This window comes from Stenella coeruleoalba, assembly GCF_951394435.1.
Source record: "Stenella coeruleoalba genome assembly, chromosome: 14".
NCBI classification, from domain to species: Eukaryota; Metazoa; Chordata; class Mammalia; order Artiodactyla; family Delphinidae; genus Stenella; species Stenella coeruleoalba.
The window spans coordinates 15,881,232-15,899,480 of record NC_137160.1 but is presented as its reverse complement, the minus strand read 5'-3'; the positions used below and the strand labels follow the sequence as shown (position 1 = coordinate 15,899,480).

The 18,249-nt window shown below is 44.1% G+C and overlaps 2 protein-coding genes across 2 annotated transcripts in view; one reads left to right on the top strand and one right to left on the bottom strand.

Annotated features, from left to right (window-relative positions):
• CCBE1 (collagen and calcium binding EGF domains 1) overlaps nucleotides 1-18,249 on the bottom strand; it is a 524,308-nt gene that overhangs the window by 81,450 nt on the left and 424,609 nt on the right. The window lies entirely within an intron of this gene.
• On the top strand, nucleotides 1,681-17,451 carry SEC11C (SEC11 homolog C, signal peptidase complex subunit). The gene is made up of 6 exons (XM_079941829.1): nucleotides 1,681-1,890; nucleotides 9,028-9,137; nucleotides 11,159-11,308; nucleotides 13,478-13,597; nucleotides 15,564-15,621; nucleotides 16,464-17,451. Exons 1-6 carry the CDS (start codon nucleotides 1,804-1,806, stop codon nucleotides 16,515-16,517), a joined length of 579 nt encoding a protein of 192 aa, XP_079797955.1. The 5' UTR covers nucleotides 1,681-1,803; the 3' UTR covers nucleotides 16,518-17,451.

Genomic DNA, 18,249 nt, shown 5'->3' with positions numbered 1-18,249 from the left:
ATACATCTGATGTTTGGAAAATTTTTATGCAGATTAGCTTCTGGCTCCATACCTCTCAAACCTTGTTTCTTTTCTATTATCCACATACTTCCAAGGCCAGGTGCTGTAGGAGACCCTCATATCAGGATACCACCTCTAGTGCAACTTCCTGCCACGATGTCAGGTGAATTGGTACAGCGGGTGGTAGTATTCCTAGAAGCCATTCCTACAAAAGGATGACAGGAAATAGCCATGAACCACAGAAATATATCTACTAAACCCAAACTAAATGTATCTCCAACTCAACCTCTCCTTAGCTGGATCCTCAAAATGTTCCTTGTCCCTCCAGCATGAAGGGAAGTATGATGGAGGGGAAGTTGGAATGCAAAGAAATGGGAATCAACCAATAGCGATTCAAATATCTTGTTTTTTTAATATTTAAAAAAATATTTATTTATTTATTTGGCTGCACCGGGTCTTGGTTGTGGCACATGGGATCTTCGTTGCCGTGTGGGACCTAGTTCCCAGCATGTGGGACCTAGTTCCCAGATCAGGGATCAAACCCGGGCCCCCTGCACTAGGAGCGTGGAGTCTTAACCACTGGACCACCGGGGAAGTCCCAAATATCTTGCTTTTTAAACTCTTACAAAACCATATGACCATTTTTCTTCAAGGCTTCAGAAGGGGCCTCTGCAAGTGAAGTGTCCCGAAGTGTACGTTTCAGTAGCTTCCTGGTAAGTCAACTTGTGGGTTATTTTAAATTGCCACCTGCTCCCTTCCCGCAGAGCTTCTCCTCTCTCTTATCTGCTTTTCCTACTTCCATAGCACCACCGCTCCTTAAGTACTGTATAACTTATTTATTATGTTTCCCGCTGCTAGATGTTCATTGTTTCTTGTGTCTAGAATAGGGCTAGGTGCATAGTAGATGCTCCAAAAAATTTGCGAATAAATGAATGAAATAAATAATGCATAAATGAGTGAGTGAATAAACTAAATATAATCTAGGATCAGGATTACCATAATCCAGTATTTGGAAATTTAAAAATTTGAGTTCTATTCCAGACTCTGCCACTTTACCTTGACCATGTCATTTAACCTTTCTGGGCTTCTGTTTCCTCGTGCATAAAATTAATTGGCTATTTTTTCATTCAATTAACATCCGTTGCGACACAGCTATGATCAGAGGATACATCATTGTATTCTCTTGTTTCCTTGCTTTCAAATCCTGTTACTCTTGCAGAGCGCGGAACTCGGAGGCTTCAAAATTCCCGCCTCTTCCAGGCCCCGCCCACCCGCCAAGCCCCTGTGTAGACTCCTCCCCTAGTCCGCACAGCCTGCCCCCTTGCAGAAGCCCCGCCTTCCCTAGTCGCAGTCATCCAATGGCCTAGATACACGGCTAGGTGAATACCGAGGGCTTTAGGTGTCCTCCTGGCGCCTGACCAGAGTCTTGGGGAATTCGGTTGCTCTTGAGCAGTCACTTCCCCGAGCTGGCCGAGCCATATGCAGCATCACCAGCTCCCCGAGGTTCCCTCGCAAGGGTCAGACGAGGCTCCCGAGCCCGGTCGCCCCAGTCTCTGGGAGCCCTGGGTCTTCACTGGACGAGGCTCTCGGCGCGCGGAATTCTGGGAGTGGTAGTTTTCTTGCTCCTGGTTCCTTCCAGGTACACTGGTGGCTAAGACTCGCAGGACTACGATTCCCAGACGCCCGAACGAGTCTCAGGTCACGTGGCCGGCAAGGCCGTTGGGCGGGGGCCTGGCCGGTGCTCCGCAGCTGTCTGTGACACCCGGAGCCCGCGGGCCGCTTCGGCCCCCCAGAGAGCCCGGCATGGTACGCGCGGGTGCCGTGGGGTCGCATCTTCCTGCGTCCGGCTTGGACATCTTTGGGGATCTGAGGAAGATGAACAAGCGCCAGGTAACGGAGTCCCGCGTGGGGGGCGCGTCCGGAAGCCGCGACTGGCTGAGACAGCGGGGAGTCGGAGCTCCCCGGATGGGGTTCCCGCAAGGACAGCGCCCCGCGACTGGGGCCGGTGGCGACCCGAGGCTCCCGCCCTGGGCTCTCGGAGGCCCTGGGTTCAAATCCGCACAGACCCACGTGTGGGCACTTAATTGCACTGACAAAAGCGCAATTAGGGGAGCGTAGCCCGGAAGGGGAAGAGAATAGGAACCCCGTCCTTTGGAGGTCGTGTGGTTGAGAAAGCGGGGAGAGATGACTCTACCGCGAGTGACAGCCTTCTGCACGTATTTGAAGGGCCATCCCGTGGAAAAGGGAACAGATTTCTCGGGGGGGTTTCTGAGGCCTGAGGTCCTGAAGGAGGCTGCCCGCGGATGGAAGTGGCAGAAAAGCAGGCAAAAGGGGAGAACTTCCTAGCGATGGGAGCTGTCCAGTAATGCCTCCCGACGCGGTTTCTTCCCATCCCGGGGAGTGTTTTCCCGGCCAGGCTTTGGGACTAAATAAAACTCCTCGTGCGGGAGAGCTCACTGGTGGTGCTCCATCATTGTGGACTGAATCAGTGTTCCAAAAGGGATTCCAGATGTCTTCTCTAACTTCATTCTTGGATTCCGTGGTCTGGCAGCACCTTGAATATCGGAGGCAGCTAGCGTGGGGTCTTTGGGCGACTGGAGTTGATTTCTCACCCCTCTGGGAGAGGGCCTCGGAAGAAGACTTCCTTTATGTCTCTCCTTAGCCCGACCCCCGACCCCGTCCCCCTCTCTCTTTCTTTTTTCCGAGTAGAATTTCAGACTAGTGCAGTAGCGTGGGGGAATTTGGTGACTTGAATCTCATGAACTGTGTTGAGAACCTGGTTGCTTCTAGGTGTGCATGTCAGTTGAGCTCCTGGGAATTTCTGTGATTAAGATGAGTTGTGGCAGAGATTATCACTATCTGGAAAAACTAACAGCTAATGCCCTGAACATTGATGTGGTTTACAAGAAAATCCTCCAGGAAGTAGAGCTTTACTTAAAAAAAATCTAGACTTAATTGGGTAGGTTTTAAAAATGTCTCTAAAATTGGTACCGATTACCGACTGCAGACTATCAATGAACGCCTTCTGGTGAATCTGTCAATCGCTAAGCCAGTTTGCCTTTTGAAAGCTCTGTATATTCCCACTCTCAGTGATAAGGCCCGTTAGTAGCTGGTTGCATTGTCTGTATTTTGCTAGTCTTCTAATTAAAATTCAGAAGCTCAAATCTGCTGCCTCCTTGTCCTTTTTTTTTTTTTTTTTTAAAGCTTTGTCCTTTTGCTTTTTTCTTTTTCCCTCCACAATAGCATCCTGTGACACCTTGTCAGGCATGCTCGCTCCACCAGTCTTGGAAGAGGGACCTCCTTTTTCTGCTGCCCTTGCTTACAGTTAATTAAGGAAAGAGCCACATGCAAAAACAAGGACTCTTTGTTTCTGCAGTGAGAAAGAGAGGAAGAAAAACAGCCACTGGCATTTCTGCTGCTCTGTCAGCCACAATATCTGGTCTGAAACGTTTGTTTAAAACCCGTAGACATTGGCTATTTCATCTTTGCTTGACAAAGACTGTGAGCTTGCTTCTAAACTCTGCTGGGATGATTAAGTGCCAAGCATACAGAGTTGGTAGGCAAAGATGAACAATAAGAAAAGGCACCAGTGAAATGTGGGGTGTATATTTCCAATCAGCTTGTCAGTAGTTCCATCAAAATTACATTTTCTAGATTCCAGGATTTCAGTCCTAGACTTAGATACTAGGTCCCTTAAAGATAGGGTGCTGGAAGGGTGATGTGTGGTTTTGCAGTTAGCTTGATTGTTAGGTTTCTATATAATTGGCTATCTCTTGAGCAAATAAATGTCTTGCTCAGAGAAGTTTTTTTTTTTAGGAATTGATTTTATTTCCTCTCAAAGAATTTTTCAAGCATAGAAAATCATACTGGAAAATATATTCTCAGTACGTGGTCTTTATTAGATAAGTGGCAATATTGTATAATTTTCTTTTATCAGGGTGGAGCCCGATGGTTTGAAAACGTGTATAAAGATGGCAGTCTCTATAGAAAACCATGCCTTGGGGCTTTCCTAATCAGAGCTGCAGTTCATAATGCAACAGCAGTTCTTTACTAAATCCTTTAGGTCAAGCAGAGCAGGTGGTGAAGTTTTTGAACGTGAACGCCAGTGAACAACTTCTGCTTCAGGCTGATGTGGCTAGCAAGGCTGATTTTACTTTAAGCAACCGTTTAACATATTATAGCCCAACACTTGAACAATGTCCGTTTAGCACTCCAGTTTCCTTTTTTGCTCTCCTGGGAATTTAATTTAATTTGATAATTTGCTATTGACACTTAAGCCAAGGAGTTAAAAAAATGGTATGTAACTTTAATTTTGAATTACATTTATTATCCTATTTTCATTTATTACATCGAAATATGTTATTTTAATGCACCTTTTGTCCCCACTTTTGTAACCTTCACGATTACCTCAAATTACATACTTGCACACAGTTGTAATTTTAGCAAGAGACAGTTTTGAGCTTTGCTTTTCTTTTCCTTCCTATCATATCAGAATGTTTTCATGTTTTGTCACACTCTTCAAAATGATTATTTTAACGGCCTCTATCTTGTCAAATTGCTCTTCCTTTAAATACTTCCCTACCCCCTCCCAGATTTTGAAATTAATCTATGCTCATCATAGGAATTTTAAAGACTAGAGAGTAGTTTAAAGTAGTTTAAATAAGACAGTCCCATCATTCATAATTCCACCATGCTAAGATAGACTCTTAGCATCTTGGGGGATCTCCTTGTGTTTGCTTTATAAACTGTTAAACAGTTTGGGGAGATCCTACTGCAGCCTACATTTTTCACTCAATATGTCTTGAGTGTTTCGTCCTGCCATTAAAGTTCTTTATTCATTGTTTCGAATAGTGCAGTAATTTGCCGTTATTTACTCAGTCATTTCTCTGTTGTTGCTCATTTATTTCCCTTTCCCTTTAAAAATAAGACTGTGATAAGTATCTTTGGGCCGTAATTCCCTATCTGCCTTTAGGTTTAAACTGGTTTAAACTGAATTCCTAGAAGTAGGGTTACTGGGCCAAGAGCAACCTCTTGATACTAATGCTTGACACTAAATTGCTTTCAGAATGGTTATATCAACTTGCATCCCCACCACTGGAATATATGCTTGCCACGCTCTGAGTATTAGCATTAAAACACACACACACGCGCACACACACACACACAAATAAACAAAAAACCTTTACATTTACTAGGCCGAAAAGGGGCAAGGGGGAGGCAGGATTTGGTTTAAACACTTTGTGTTTATTCGCCACTTATGTTTCTTCTTTGGAATATTAATAGTTTTAAGCTTGTACTTCTTTTTTGTTGTTGCAGTTTTAGTGTTTTTCTTACTACTAGTTTATATGTGCCCACCGTGTATTTCTCACTATTTATTCAACAAACTGAATACTTACTTTTTCCCAGGCCTGTGTTGAACATTGGGGACACAGCTGTGAACAAGGCTGAAATGATCCTTGCCTTTGTGGAACTTACAGTTTAGTGTGAAAGATGCATTAAATAATTATATGCATAATTATCAAGGTGATGGATGGTATAAAGAAATACAGGATGCAGTGAGAATATATAGCAGGAGGACACAGGCTGGTCTATAGCAGAGGTTGGCAAACTCCAACCCACTGCCCGTTTTTATAAATAAAGTTTTATTGGAATTCGGCCATGTTCATTCTTTTACGTATTGTCTGTAGCTGCCTTCCCACTACAATGGTAGAGTTGAGTCATTTCAACAGAGATGATAAGGCCCATAAACCTAAAATATGTATTACCTGGCCCTTTACAGAAAAAGTTTGCTAACTCCTGGTCTAATAGGTCAGGGAGGGCTTCCCTTGGGAACTGATGTTTAAAGTAGGACTTAAAGGTGAGTGAGTGTTAGGTGTGCTAAGGAGAGCCTCCTGGGCCACGACAGTAGCCGGTGAAGGTCCTGGAGTGGAAAGGAGCGTGTGCTTTCTGAATCACTGACAGAGCCCGCCAGTGGAGCTGGAGTGCAGTGAGCTTTACTAGCTGACACTGGAGAGGAGAGGCCATATATCAGACAGGGACTTAGAGATCATATTCACGCATGGAGTGTGGGATGCAATCAAAGAGCCTTATGCAGGGCATAGAGGTGAGCTGATGACCAGAGGTGCATTTGAAAACCAGTGCTGAGTGTAGCGTGGAGCACGCGTCGGAAGATGCACGCGTGGACATCGGGAGCCTGCTTAGGAGGCGCTCGCAGTGTCCGACGGGCTGTGCTGGTGACTTAGATGAGCGTGGTGGCAATGGGAATAGAAGGAACTGAACAAATGCCAGACATATTTAGAAGATAGAGAGGATAGAACGAATGGGTGGGGGGTGACTGCAGACAGCTGGGTGGATGGGAATGCCATGTATTGAGATGAGATCACGAGCACTGAAGCCTTTTTGCAGAAGCTAAGTTCAGTTTTGACCGTGTTGGGTTGGTGCTGCCTTTACAGACATCCGAGTGAGACTGTCAGGGAGGCAGTTGGAAATCTCAGTATTGGGAGCAGTTAGCATGATGGTGCCAGTGCCGGCATTTGAAGGTCCAGTTAGAGGAGGAGGAACTGGCAGGAAGATTAGAAAGAAAGTGGTCGGAGGGTGGACAGTGTGCTATCCTGGAAGCCAGGGGCGGAGAGCTTGTAGAAGTGATCATCTGTGTTGACAGCTGCCAAAAGGTCAGCAAGGTGAGGACTGACAGTTGTCCGTTGGATTTAGTGAGCATGTGACTGGGTGTGTAGGCTGAGGGGTGACTGTAGATGGAGAGGAAGAGGAGAAACCTGGGGTAGAAGCTCCTGAGGTTTGGCTGTGAAGAGAGAGTGTAGAAGCCTTACGGAGGATGTGAGGTGGAAGGAGGACTGAAGGTGGGAGAGACTGAAGCCCAGGGGAGGGAGAAGGTGTAGAACAGTGGTCCAACCTCTGTGCATCAGGACCACCTGCGAGCCGTTTGAGAAACAGGGATGCCAGCACCCCTCCCCTCCCATTGGTTCCATCGGTCTTGGATGGAGACCAGGTGTACCGTGTTCCAAAGGCTCTCCAGGTGATTCTAACGTGCAGCCAAGGTTGCGAACCAATGGTAGAGAACAGCGGTTCTCACACTGTGGTCCCTGGACCAGCAGCTTCAGGGTCACCTGGGAACTTGTTTGAAATGCAAATTCTCAGGCCCCACGTGGGGATGCTAGTGCACACTGAAGTTTGAGAACCGCTGCTGTAAAGGCTGGTCTACACTTTCAAAGTCAGAAGCGTGTAAATCCACCTGCCACATGCCTCCTGGGCCTTCCTGAGTGTCTTCAGCCCCCATTTCTCCAGGCCTTGTGCATTTTTAAGACTATTTAAAACTATATTTAAACTGTGCTTAAAACTGCATTTTAAACTGTATTCGATCCTCAAAAAGAGTCCATAACCCTGCATTCTGTCTCAGTTAAAATTATATTTGGATATTTGAGGAAAACAGTACTGTCCGGAGCCATGTGATCTGAGTCCTAGCTGGAAAGCTAGCAGGTAGTTAAGACAGGACCTAACCTACCTAATCTCACTTGCTCTGAAACACCACTAAAACTGTATATAGTAAAGGGATTTTAAAAAGTCATCAGTTACTCCAAGATAGGAAGCCCAGAAAGGGAAACAAGAGCAATCAAATACTAGAAGCTGGAAAACAGAAGAGTGGCAACTGACAGCTGGAACCAGCAGTGGGGGGACGTGGAGGAATAAGTCTCCACTGCTTACGCTGCAGATGCCGCCAAGACTCAAGGGCTGGCAGTCCCAGGTGTCTCCAGAATGCGTGGGAGGGGTGAGGGGAGGTGGGGCTCAAATGAATGAGCTGGGCAGAAATGCTGAGACGCAGTTAGAGCCCAGGCTGTCCTCTCCGACTCTACTCAGAGGTTTCCCCTCGCGGGTAGAGGTCTGGAAGCTTCTTCTCTGGAGGGGTAGACAGAAGGTCTTGGAGTAAGGCGGCTGCCAGGCCTCATGGGGGCTGCACGCTGCATGCTGAGGGTGGAGAGACGGAGGTGGGTGGTGGAGGCCCCTGGAGGGCCGGAGTCCGGCCGTGTAGGTGAACACACAGGCCAGAAGAGCAGGCTCACGCGCCCGGGGGGAGGGGCTACTTGAGCTAGAGACGTGGTGGGGGATTGAGTAGTTTCAGGGCCAGGTATGCCGCTGAGAGTGGACGGTTCAGGTGGAGGGAGAGGGTCATTGGAGGCGAGGAGGCCCAGGAATTGAGACACCAGAGTGTTGGGTGGGCCATCCACGCTCTTCAGATCACCCAGAGCAAGTGCAGGAGGCCATCCACGCTCTTCAGATCACCCAGAGCAAGTGTGGCACCCGAGGCAGGTGCCACAGTCGGAGCCGTCCTGGGGCACAGTGAGGGCGGGCAGCCCTGTGGGCCCTCTGTGGTCTCCGGTGGAGCGAGGGCGGCTTAGAACTAGATGCGGACTCGGTGGCCTTCCTGCCGTGTTCTTAACCAAATGTTTGATGCTCATCATTTAAAACATTTATGAAAACCCTAAACATCTAGGTGTTTCCAGTTTCTGTTCACTTTTGAATTGTAATTTCCGATGCAGAATAACCTTGTGTAGGACAGAGTGCTGGAAGACTAGGATTCTGCACCCTCATTCGGGACCCTTCTGGCCGTGGGGCTGAGGAGTGTTCTGGGTGAGCTGTGGGCATGTCGGGGCTCTCAGGTTAGACCTCCGCCCTCTGCACTAGAGCGGGAGGCCGAGCCATAGAACCTGAGTGGTGGGTCCCCTCAGGGTTGAAGGTTCTGGGGGATTCTGGAGAGGTAAGAGTCGTACAGAGGCCTTAACAAAGCAGGTCCCACAGATTACTCTGGTTTTTAATTTTTTTCCTTTTCTCTCATGGAAGGAGAGAAGATACATGGGCATTCCATGGTCAGAAGTTGAAATTCTACCTAATTTTGTAGCTTGTGTGAACTAGTTTCATGTCCTAAAATAAAAGCTTTTTTTTTAAAAACAAGCTTTGGGTTAGTGAATATTCTGTCACCGGTGCTTACTTTCGGTTTGGCCTTTTTCATTCCAGCTCTATTACCAGGTCTTAAACTTTGCCATGATTGTGTCTTCTGCGCTCATGATCTGGAAAGGCCTGATCGTCCTCACTGGCAGCGAGAGTCCCATCGTGGTGGTGCTGAGGTGGGTCCTGCCAGCCGTCCTACTGCTGCCCAGGACCCAGGAGCAGCGTGGACAACCCAAACTCGGTGTTTTAATTGGATAAAGTTTTAGAGTTTTCTTTCTTGATACCTGTTTTGAGAAGGTTTCTTTTTTTTTTGGCTTTTGTTGAAAAATCTTTTTCAATAGACAGTTGAGGCCTTTCATCATGTTGATGCTTGTGGTCCAGTGCAATGTGATTCACTTTTCATGTTTTAATCCATGTTAAATGACATTTTAATAAGATAGTAATAATGCATTATTTGTGTACACATTGATTTTTAAACATAACTAATTTAAAACTCTTACTTGGTTCTCTTTGTCCCGCATGGGCAGGGAGTCTGTGCCCAGCATGGTGTCTGGTGTTTGCTTAGGTTTCTTCAGCAGCGCTGTGGTAGCTGACTCTTCTCTTCTCAAGACTCTCAAGACTTTTACTCTTAGAAAGCACAGCGTATTCATCTTAGAACAGTTTATACTTTAACTTCCCAGAGCCATGAAGTCATCCAAGGGGAAAAACTTAACAATCAACTTGAAATTAAATAGCGTGTTTGTGAGCCCTTAGGTGCTTGGAGATGCTCTGCTCACGGTGCCTTAGATCGCCGAGTCTCCCTGCAGTGGGAGTGGAGCCCTGTTGTTCCACGGGGAGCAGCGGGCTGGAGCAGTGACGCGGGCCGGGTCACCGCTGGCCAGAGCGGGAGAACCAGCACGCAGGCTTCTTGGCCCCCAAGCCAGTGCCCTTTCCCTCCTCTGGGCCCCGCTGTCACGTGATGGGGCAACAGCTCTGGCCCGGGCTTCACCAGGCCACCCTTCTGTGGCTGGCCAAGGGGCCTGCTTCTAGAGATGCAGCATTTTCATAAACTTAGGAGCCTGAGGATGGCATGGTTCACACACAGAGCTGAGGGGGCCTCTAATTCACTGGTGTTTACACTGTGCTCCAGGGGTGCCCTAGGGTCCAGGTGGATGGGTTAGGAGGGAAAAGGTGACCAAGCTCACGGACTATAGACACCTTAGCCTTGCTTCGGTTGTGACAGCTCCACTTTTATGTACTTTATGTGACTATATTTTACCTGGTAAGATTTCATTTGAAGGAAGGATTTTAAGGCTTTTGAAAAAAAGAAAAAGTTAAGCCCCTCAAATTGAGATGGGCCCAACAAATATGGAAGCTGAGGTTCAACAAGGCCAAGTCGCCCGCATCTCACAGTTACTTTCGGCAGAGCCAGAACTCGGTCCGAGGTGTTCCAGCCCTTCTTCAATCACACAGACACACTGGCGTGCAGAGATTATTGTGAAGTTGCAGTACATGGGGAGTTTTTTTTTTTTTAAAGCATCCTTTACAATTCTAAAGCAATTTGGCTTGTCAGTATAAACTGTTGACATCATGAGGGATGTGTGACCTTGGGGAACACTGACCTTGGGGGAATCCCTGGCCCTTGAGGAAAGCAAGAGTAAGTTGTTATTAGTGAAACATTTCAAAGGACTGCCTTCCTAATGGGGCACGATAATGACTCTTGCTGCCAAACTTCAGCGTACTCATCCTGCCTCTGAGACTTGTTCAGGGAGTTTTTTTTTTTAAACTGCTGTCCTTGTTATCACAGACTGAGATGGTTTTCTAGAAACTTCTTCCCACTGCATGTCTTCAGGAATTTTGTCAAAGGAGTAAAGATGAAGCAGTAGGTGAAGAAATTATCCTAAGCATTTTAGCCATCATTGGCTTTTACTTCGAAGAGTCCACATTTTTCTTAGTTCTTTTTCTACCTAATACAAACTGCAGAGCGACCCGCTAGTGCCCTTTTCATACTCAAATCCAAGAAGAAATCGTTCCCTTTCTCACCATTATCACCTTGAGCCATCAGAAGGAAATTGCTGTGGTTTGTTTTATATCAGAGACCTGCTTGACTGTTGATGAAAGCGGATATTCTAAGTGGTATGTTTGTTGTATTCTTTATGGGTTGAAATATTCACCTGGTGTGAACATAATTCTGATGTGACTTTGTGTTTCTTTCCAGTGGCAGTATGGAGCCTGCCTTTCACAGGGGCGACCTTCTGTTCCTAACAAATTTCCGAGAAGACCCGATTAGAGCTGGTGAAATCGTTGTTTTTAAAGTCGAAGGCCGAGACATTCCAATAGTTCACAGAGTAATCAAAGTTCATGAAAAGTAAAGAGGCTTTACTTCTCTTTGGTTTTGTTTTGTAGACACAACTGTGGACAGTTTGAATGGTTGATTAGAAAGTAGCAGAAACACTGGATTATGTTCCTAGTTTTGCCATTTAGTAATTGGGTGACTTTGAACCTGCTACTTAACTGAGTCTGTAAGATGGGAATAATACTTTACCCACAGTAACCCACAGGGTGATTATGTGAATGAAATGAACTGATGTTTACTAAAGCACTTGAAAAACGAATTGCTGCACAATGTACACTGGAATGTATTCTTGCAGAATATTAGCTATTTGAAGGAGTCTCAAAGAAAATCAAATCTCATGGTAATTGAGGATAATTTTCGTAAGAGAATTATCTTCTGAAATGCAGAAAGCTACCTGTTTCTCAGTGTCACTTTGGACAAACTGGCATTCTCAGCAGTAATATTAGCCCTGGATGAATAAAAATTCCTTTCCCCATCTCTTCCCATGATTTGATCATTGCATATCCTGCATTAATTCTCCCCACCACAGATGGCTTTGCCTTTTCCTTAAATGCCAGTGATGACTTATTAAAACACTTCTTGGGAACCAGAAACAATGACTTCTAGCTCAAACGTATTAAGTTTCCATGAGAGAGTACAGTCACGTGATTAGCGAAAACGTTACATACGTGGTTATTCATTTACCTTTATGCAGCTTAGTATAGCATTTTACCTGCATGAGTTATGGGATTAAAGTTAGGTATATATATTTGTATTTTTTAAATAATGGAGCATTGCTCATTCTCTCTGTGTGTGTGTGTGTGTGTTTGTGTTTGTGTGTCTAACTATTTGTACATTTCTGGTATGAGATTCTTATTCCATTCACTGCTTCCAGGTATTCCCCAAAGATGTTTGATACTAAAAATATTCACTTCATTTTACTCTAAACATTAGAATGATGTTTCAGTTTGTGTTAAAACACTGGTATTGCACTAACATTACCTTGTTAGTAGTACTTGTTAACTTACTGATGAAGAAATACGCTCAGTCATGATGCGACAGAACTCTCACCTGATTTTAAAACAATGTCCAAAGATGGGAAATTGTGCATTTCCTGTAGAGCTGCACTAGCCAATGAGTTCGCCACCCGCAATATATGGTTACTGAGCACTTGAAATGTAACTAGTGTGAAATATACACCAGGTTTCAAAGACTTAGGACCAAAAAAGACAGAGACTGTCTCAATAATAACTTTAGATTGATTATATGTTGAAGGAATACTTTTGATATATTGAGTTAAATAAAATATATTATTAAAATAAAAAAAAACAAAGATGAGAAGTTGTTCAAAGTTAAGGAAATAATGATGCTTTGCTTTCGTGAATTGTGAGAGATGGCCCGGGTTTTTCTACTCTTAATTTATTTTATAACCATGGCTACAAATCCGCTCGCTCTTTTGGGCGTGGTTTCAAATCTTTGTGGGCTTTTAATATTTTATCAGATTATTTAGTGCATTTTCTCATTTGTCTTATTGAAAAAAGACCCTCTTTATAGCTCTATAAGGCTATAATATTGTGTTTCTAGTATCAAGGCTGTGTAAGCACCAGTTTACAATGTTTAAAATGAATCCCCCCTGTCTCTTTAACACAGTGGTTTTATGCCGTTTGTAATTCCTGTTTGTTTGCAAACTGGATTGTAATCCACTTTGCACAGTGGTGAAGGAAATAAGGCATTAACACATCCCACATTTGGTAAGGAAAAATAAGCTTGAGGAGAGCTAAGAGCACATTTGTGTTTGAATTACCTTGTGCTCAAATCTGTGTAATCTGGGACCAAGTTCATGTGTCGAGTGAAGAGGAATATAATCTGTGTTAACCAGTTGGTCTGTGGGGATGAAGAATGGATGGAAACAGATGCTGGAGCTAAGCATTGCCTTCCTGGTGCCCTTGTGCTTCGCCATGCTTTTTGGTTATCAGGGTAACTTAAGTGTTTTAGAATTTAAGTCTACAAAATTGTCATTAGATTTGTGCTTTAGTTGAATGGTTGTCTGCCAGCAAGCATCTTAGACCAAGAAAGATCAAGTTATCTTTGACTGCTTTTCTCAGTGCCCAAATCTGCCTGTGAAGTGTTGGCCAAGCTAATACTTTTCTAACGATGCTGTGCTGAAAATAATTTTTGAAAGGACATTGTTTTGCTTTCCAGAGATAATGGAGACATCAAATTTCTGACTAAAGGAGATAATAATGAAGTTGACGATAGAGGCTTGTACAAAGAAGGCCAGAACTGGCTCGAAAAGAAGGATGTGGTGGGGAGAGCCAGAGGGTGAGTGAGGATTAACTTTTAAGTTATACAGAAGATTCAGAAACCAGAAAAATATTTAGAAACAAAGAAACCAAGGTTAATAGAATGATACATTACAAAGATTATACGTCAGGAGAGTTGTAAGCAGTTATTCTTTGTACTGTAAAGACTAAACAAAATTCAGAACTTCCTAAGGACCTGAAATCTAAAGCTGAATGCAAGTATGCTATCTGTATCATGGGTTTAATTCTATTTTTGAAATAAATCCTCACCTAGAGATTATTTATAGATTTTAAATAACAATTATAAGAAATCCTTTCAGAAATAACTACTGTGTAACACTGTGATGAATATTCTAGGTATTCCTTGTACCTATATAGATGTGTGTATGCATATATAATTTTACATAGAAGAGTTTTATTTTTTCACCCAAGAGAAGGTTGCACATAGCTTTCTGTGTCAAATCTACACCTATATCTTTTTTTTTTTTTTTTTTTTGCGGTACGCGGGCCTCTCACTGTTGTGGCCTCTCCCGTTGTGGAGCACAGGCTCCGGACGCACAGGCTCAGCGGCCATGGCTCACGGGTCCAGCCGCTCCGCGGCATGTGGGATCTTCCCAGACTGGGGCACGAACCCATGTCCCCTGCCTTGGCAGGCGGACTCTCAACCACTGCGCCACCAGGGAAGCCCTCCACCTATATCTTTTTAAACGACTGCATAATGTTCCTCTGAGAATCATAACTGATTTCACTAGTCCTCTTTTGGTCAACATTTAGATTATCTCCTGGTTTTTACTACTAAGAAAAGTTCTGTGATAAAATTTTTAATACCCACCTTTGCATAATTGTTCCAGCCATGAGTTCTGCTTCTGATTGACACAGCAGAGAGTCTGTCCTGTTATTAAATACCAAAAGAGATTCTCCCCATCTCTTGGTGACCCTTTTTATATTTAACCCTTTCTAGAAATGTCTCCTTTCATTGAAATCCTGCCAGCTGTGTAAGGCTGGAGAACACCGGTGACCATTTTCTAAGATGCAGCTTTATTCATCAGCTCGTAGCTTAAGGCCTCTTTCGACCCCTTTCCTCCCTCTGCTCACCTTTTAACCATTTCTCCTCTGTTGCAATAATCCCACCTGGATATCTGCAGGGAGATGACAGAGACCTGCAGCTGGTCAGTCCTGTATTTCTAGACACTCTGGTGAGAGGCTGTGTATAAGTGAGAGGTTGATGCCACTGATTTTCAAGCAGACTGGAGGGTACTAAGGGAGTGTTACCTTGTTTCCTATCAGTGACATGATGGACACTTGGGTCAAACTGATTCCATATTGACATTAATTTTGTCAGCATGATCATTGGCTGGTTTATCCTGGCTTATCCGCTCTGGGATCATAATCATGTTTGGGTATAAATTACGGGATTCACATTTGTGTCCACTGCCCAACCGACTTCTTTGTTACATCTGAAAAGTGCTGTGCAATGAAAATGATGAGGATTCCTTCAGTTACAAACTATTGGGTTGCCAAAAAGTTTGTTCAGGTTTTCCCGTAAGATTTAAACCCAAACGAACTTTTTGGCCAATCCAGTAATTATTCATGTGCTTTCAAAGCTCTCTCGCACAGCAGTTTATATATAGGCTATCTGAATCTTACATCTCTACTAAGAAAAATTAAGAACTCGATTTGCCCTTTCTGTTGTACAAGTGGCTCTACTAATTATTTTCATTCTGTTAGGGTGACATGCAGCAAGTGAAGACAAGTAGCATCTCTAGATCCTAATTTGCCTTCTTAAAAAGTTGTCCTGGCTGTTAGCGCTAATGCTTTTTACTCATAAAACCTTCTGAGACAGGAGTGAATATTGTTTTATGGCCCCAATCAGTGTTGTTCCCAAGGAAGACGTTTTCCTATGCTGATTTATAGTGTTTTCAAGTATTGCTATCATTATATTACAAACACTTTTTACACTTCTGGCTTTTTATCCCACAATTTAGGTTTTTACCATATGTTGGTATGGTCACCATAATAATGAACGACTATCCAAAATTCAAGGTAGGAATTTATGTGTACGTCTTTATTTTTTAAGAAAATACTGGCGCTTTTATACATGCAACTGTAAAGATGCAGTCTGTTAAGAATGTTCTGCTAGCTAATTCTTCTGCAGAGTATTTGTAGTTAATGACAAATTAATATACTCATTTTAATTATGTTTTAAATTATTGAAATTAATTATTGAAAGTAAGTACTTCCACCTTTTATGTTTATATAGTGTGTTCTAAAATGGCACCTATATAGTTTTTGCTTTTTATTATGGAAATCTTTAAACATATGAAAAAAGTTGTACAATAAGCCCAGTAATGCTTATCTCCCAACTTCAACAAAAATAGTATCCATAAGTATATATATATATATTTTTTGCGGTACGCGGGCCTCTCACTGTTGTGGCCTCTCCCGTTGCGGAGCACAGGCTCCGGACGCGCAGGCTCAGCGGCCATGGCTCACGGGCCCAGCTGCTCAGCGGCATGTGGGATCTTCCCAGACCGGGGCACGAACCCGTGTCCCCTGCATCGGCAGGCGGACTCTCAACCGCTGCGCCACCAGGGAAGCCCCCATATGTTTTTTTAATCACTTGAAGCACAGTGGGAAACCTACACATGAATGAGTAGCACATTAGCAGTGTTTGTTGGGTGTGTGATCCTTGGTCCATCAATATATTTGGGGGTTTTAACTGTTACGTGTTATTGAACAGCTCATTTCGAGAACAAAGCATGTGGAAGAGGTCATCTTTTGATCCTGTCCTCAGTCCACTATTGACCAGACTTTATCTGAATACATTTATAGACCAAATTTGTTCGTAGTCCTCACGGTAATTTTCCGCTGTGTTTTCTTTGCAGTACGCTCTTTTGGCTGTAATGGGTGCATATGTGTTACTAAAACGTGAATCCTAAAATGAAGGGCAATTCCTGGGACCAGACAGAAATAAATTCTGTTGAAAAAGAGAAAAGCTAATATATTTGCAATGTTCCACTTTCTGTATAAAAGGAAACAATGTGGAGACGTTTTTGTCTTGTTTGAATAAACGATTCATCAGTGAAGATTGTTTTCTTTTGTGGACTCTGATTTGAGTGTGCTCAGTCTCTCTGCTTCTCGTGGTGATCATTCTAAACCAAGCGTGAGGGTCTGCAGCACTTCAAGAATCAGGCAGGCCGTCTCTGGGCCTGGCCTGCTAGTGGGATAATGTATAGTCCAAACGTGATATAGTTGTAACACCTGAGTTTCAAAAATAAAATTCTTCTCATAGCATTTCCACGAGAAACAGACAGGCCCTTAAAAGAAAATGATTTCTTATTTATTGAAGTGTAGTCTGATAAACGAATAAAACCTAAAACCTTTTTAGAAGGAAAGGTGTAATCTGCTTTGTTCTTGTGGCCTGGTGTATCTTGAGATGGTTGGATAAATTATTTGAAAAGTGTCTGATAAATTATGACAACAGTGCGTACTCCTTTGACAAACTGCTCGAAGCACAGAAGGGTAGAAGGGCTGTGTCCTTTGTCCCCTCAGTCTCCCTCTCCACTTCCCAGGGATCTCCACTGTTACAGTTCAGTTTCGTTATCTTTGCACTGTACACAGTCCTGAATATAAAATAGTCCCTCGTTAAACCTCTTTCAGACCCTCGTGTCCCAGCTGCTGCCTTAGGTGCTAGGGTTACTGAGTCCCAGCCTGGATGGAGGTTCCAGTGTAGTAGAAGGAACAGGTGATAAACTGACGTGTGATTTCAGGAGGGACAGTTGCTGTGGGAAAGAAGCAGATAGAGGGTGCTTTTCACATGGGTCAGGGGAGACCTCTGAGGAGGGGACGTAGAGCAGAGTTAAAAGAAACGAGAGGAGGGGCCTTTCCTGGTGGTCCAGTGGTTAAGACTCTGTGCTTCCACTACAGGGGGCAAGGGTGGGGCAAGGGTTTGGCAAGGGTTCAATCCCTGGTTGGGGAACTAAGGGCCAAAGAAAAAAGAAAAAAATAGAAACACTCCCAGGGAACACTGGTGCTGCTGGTGCCCGGACCACACTGCAAAGTGTTAAGGGAATAAAAAGGAGGCCAGTGGTATTTTCAGATACTCTCTTCAGTTTTGCCAAAACGTTCTCTCTTCACCGAACAATACGATGTTGACATCCTTTTCAGTCAGAACTTAGAAATCTACCTCATTCTTTCAGGTTTGTTCATTTCTGATCTAACAATTTAGAATCCTGCCTGGTCGCTTAACCACCCATGGGCCTTGAGCATAACTTCCCTCAACCTCAACTGGAAGATGAGAACTGCTCTCACCTCCCTGCATGTCCCCAGGAACTAGTAGACGATTCCTTAGCCCAATGCTGCCCACGTACGCAGTTTGCACTCAGTACATGTCACCCGTGGTTACGTGTGTTTTCCTCTTCGGCATAACCTGTGCCTTCACACACCTGTACAGTCACTTTGTGACTGAGCTGTGATTTGGGGACGACCAGCAGGTGTGATCCGTGGCAGGCAGCCTGCCCTTTAATCCTTAATCTCTGCTAAAATAGGCTATTGCAACAATAATGGACCTCATCCTGTTGAAATCAGTGAAGTGAAAGAAAAATTTACAGGATGGTTTCTAAAAACATTATTCTCTGGTGCCCTTTAATAAACTCTTTTAAGAAAAGTAGG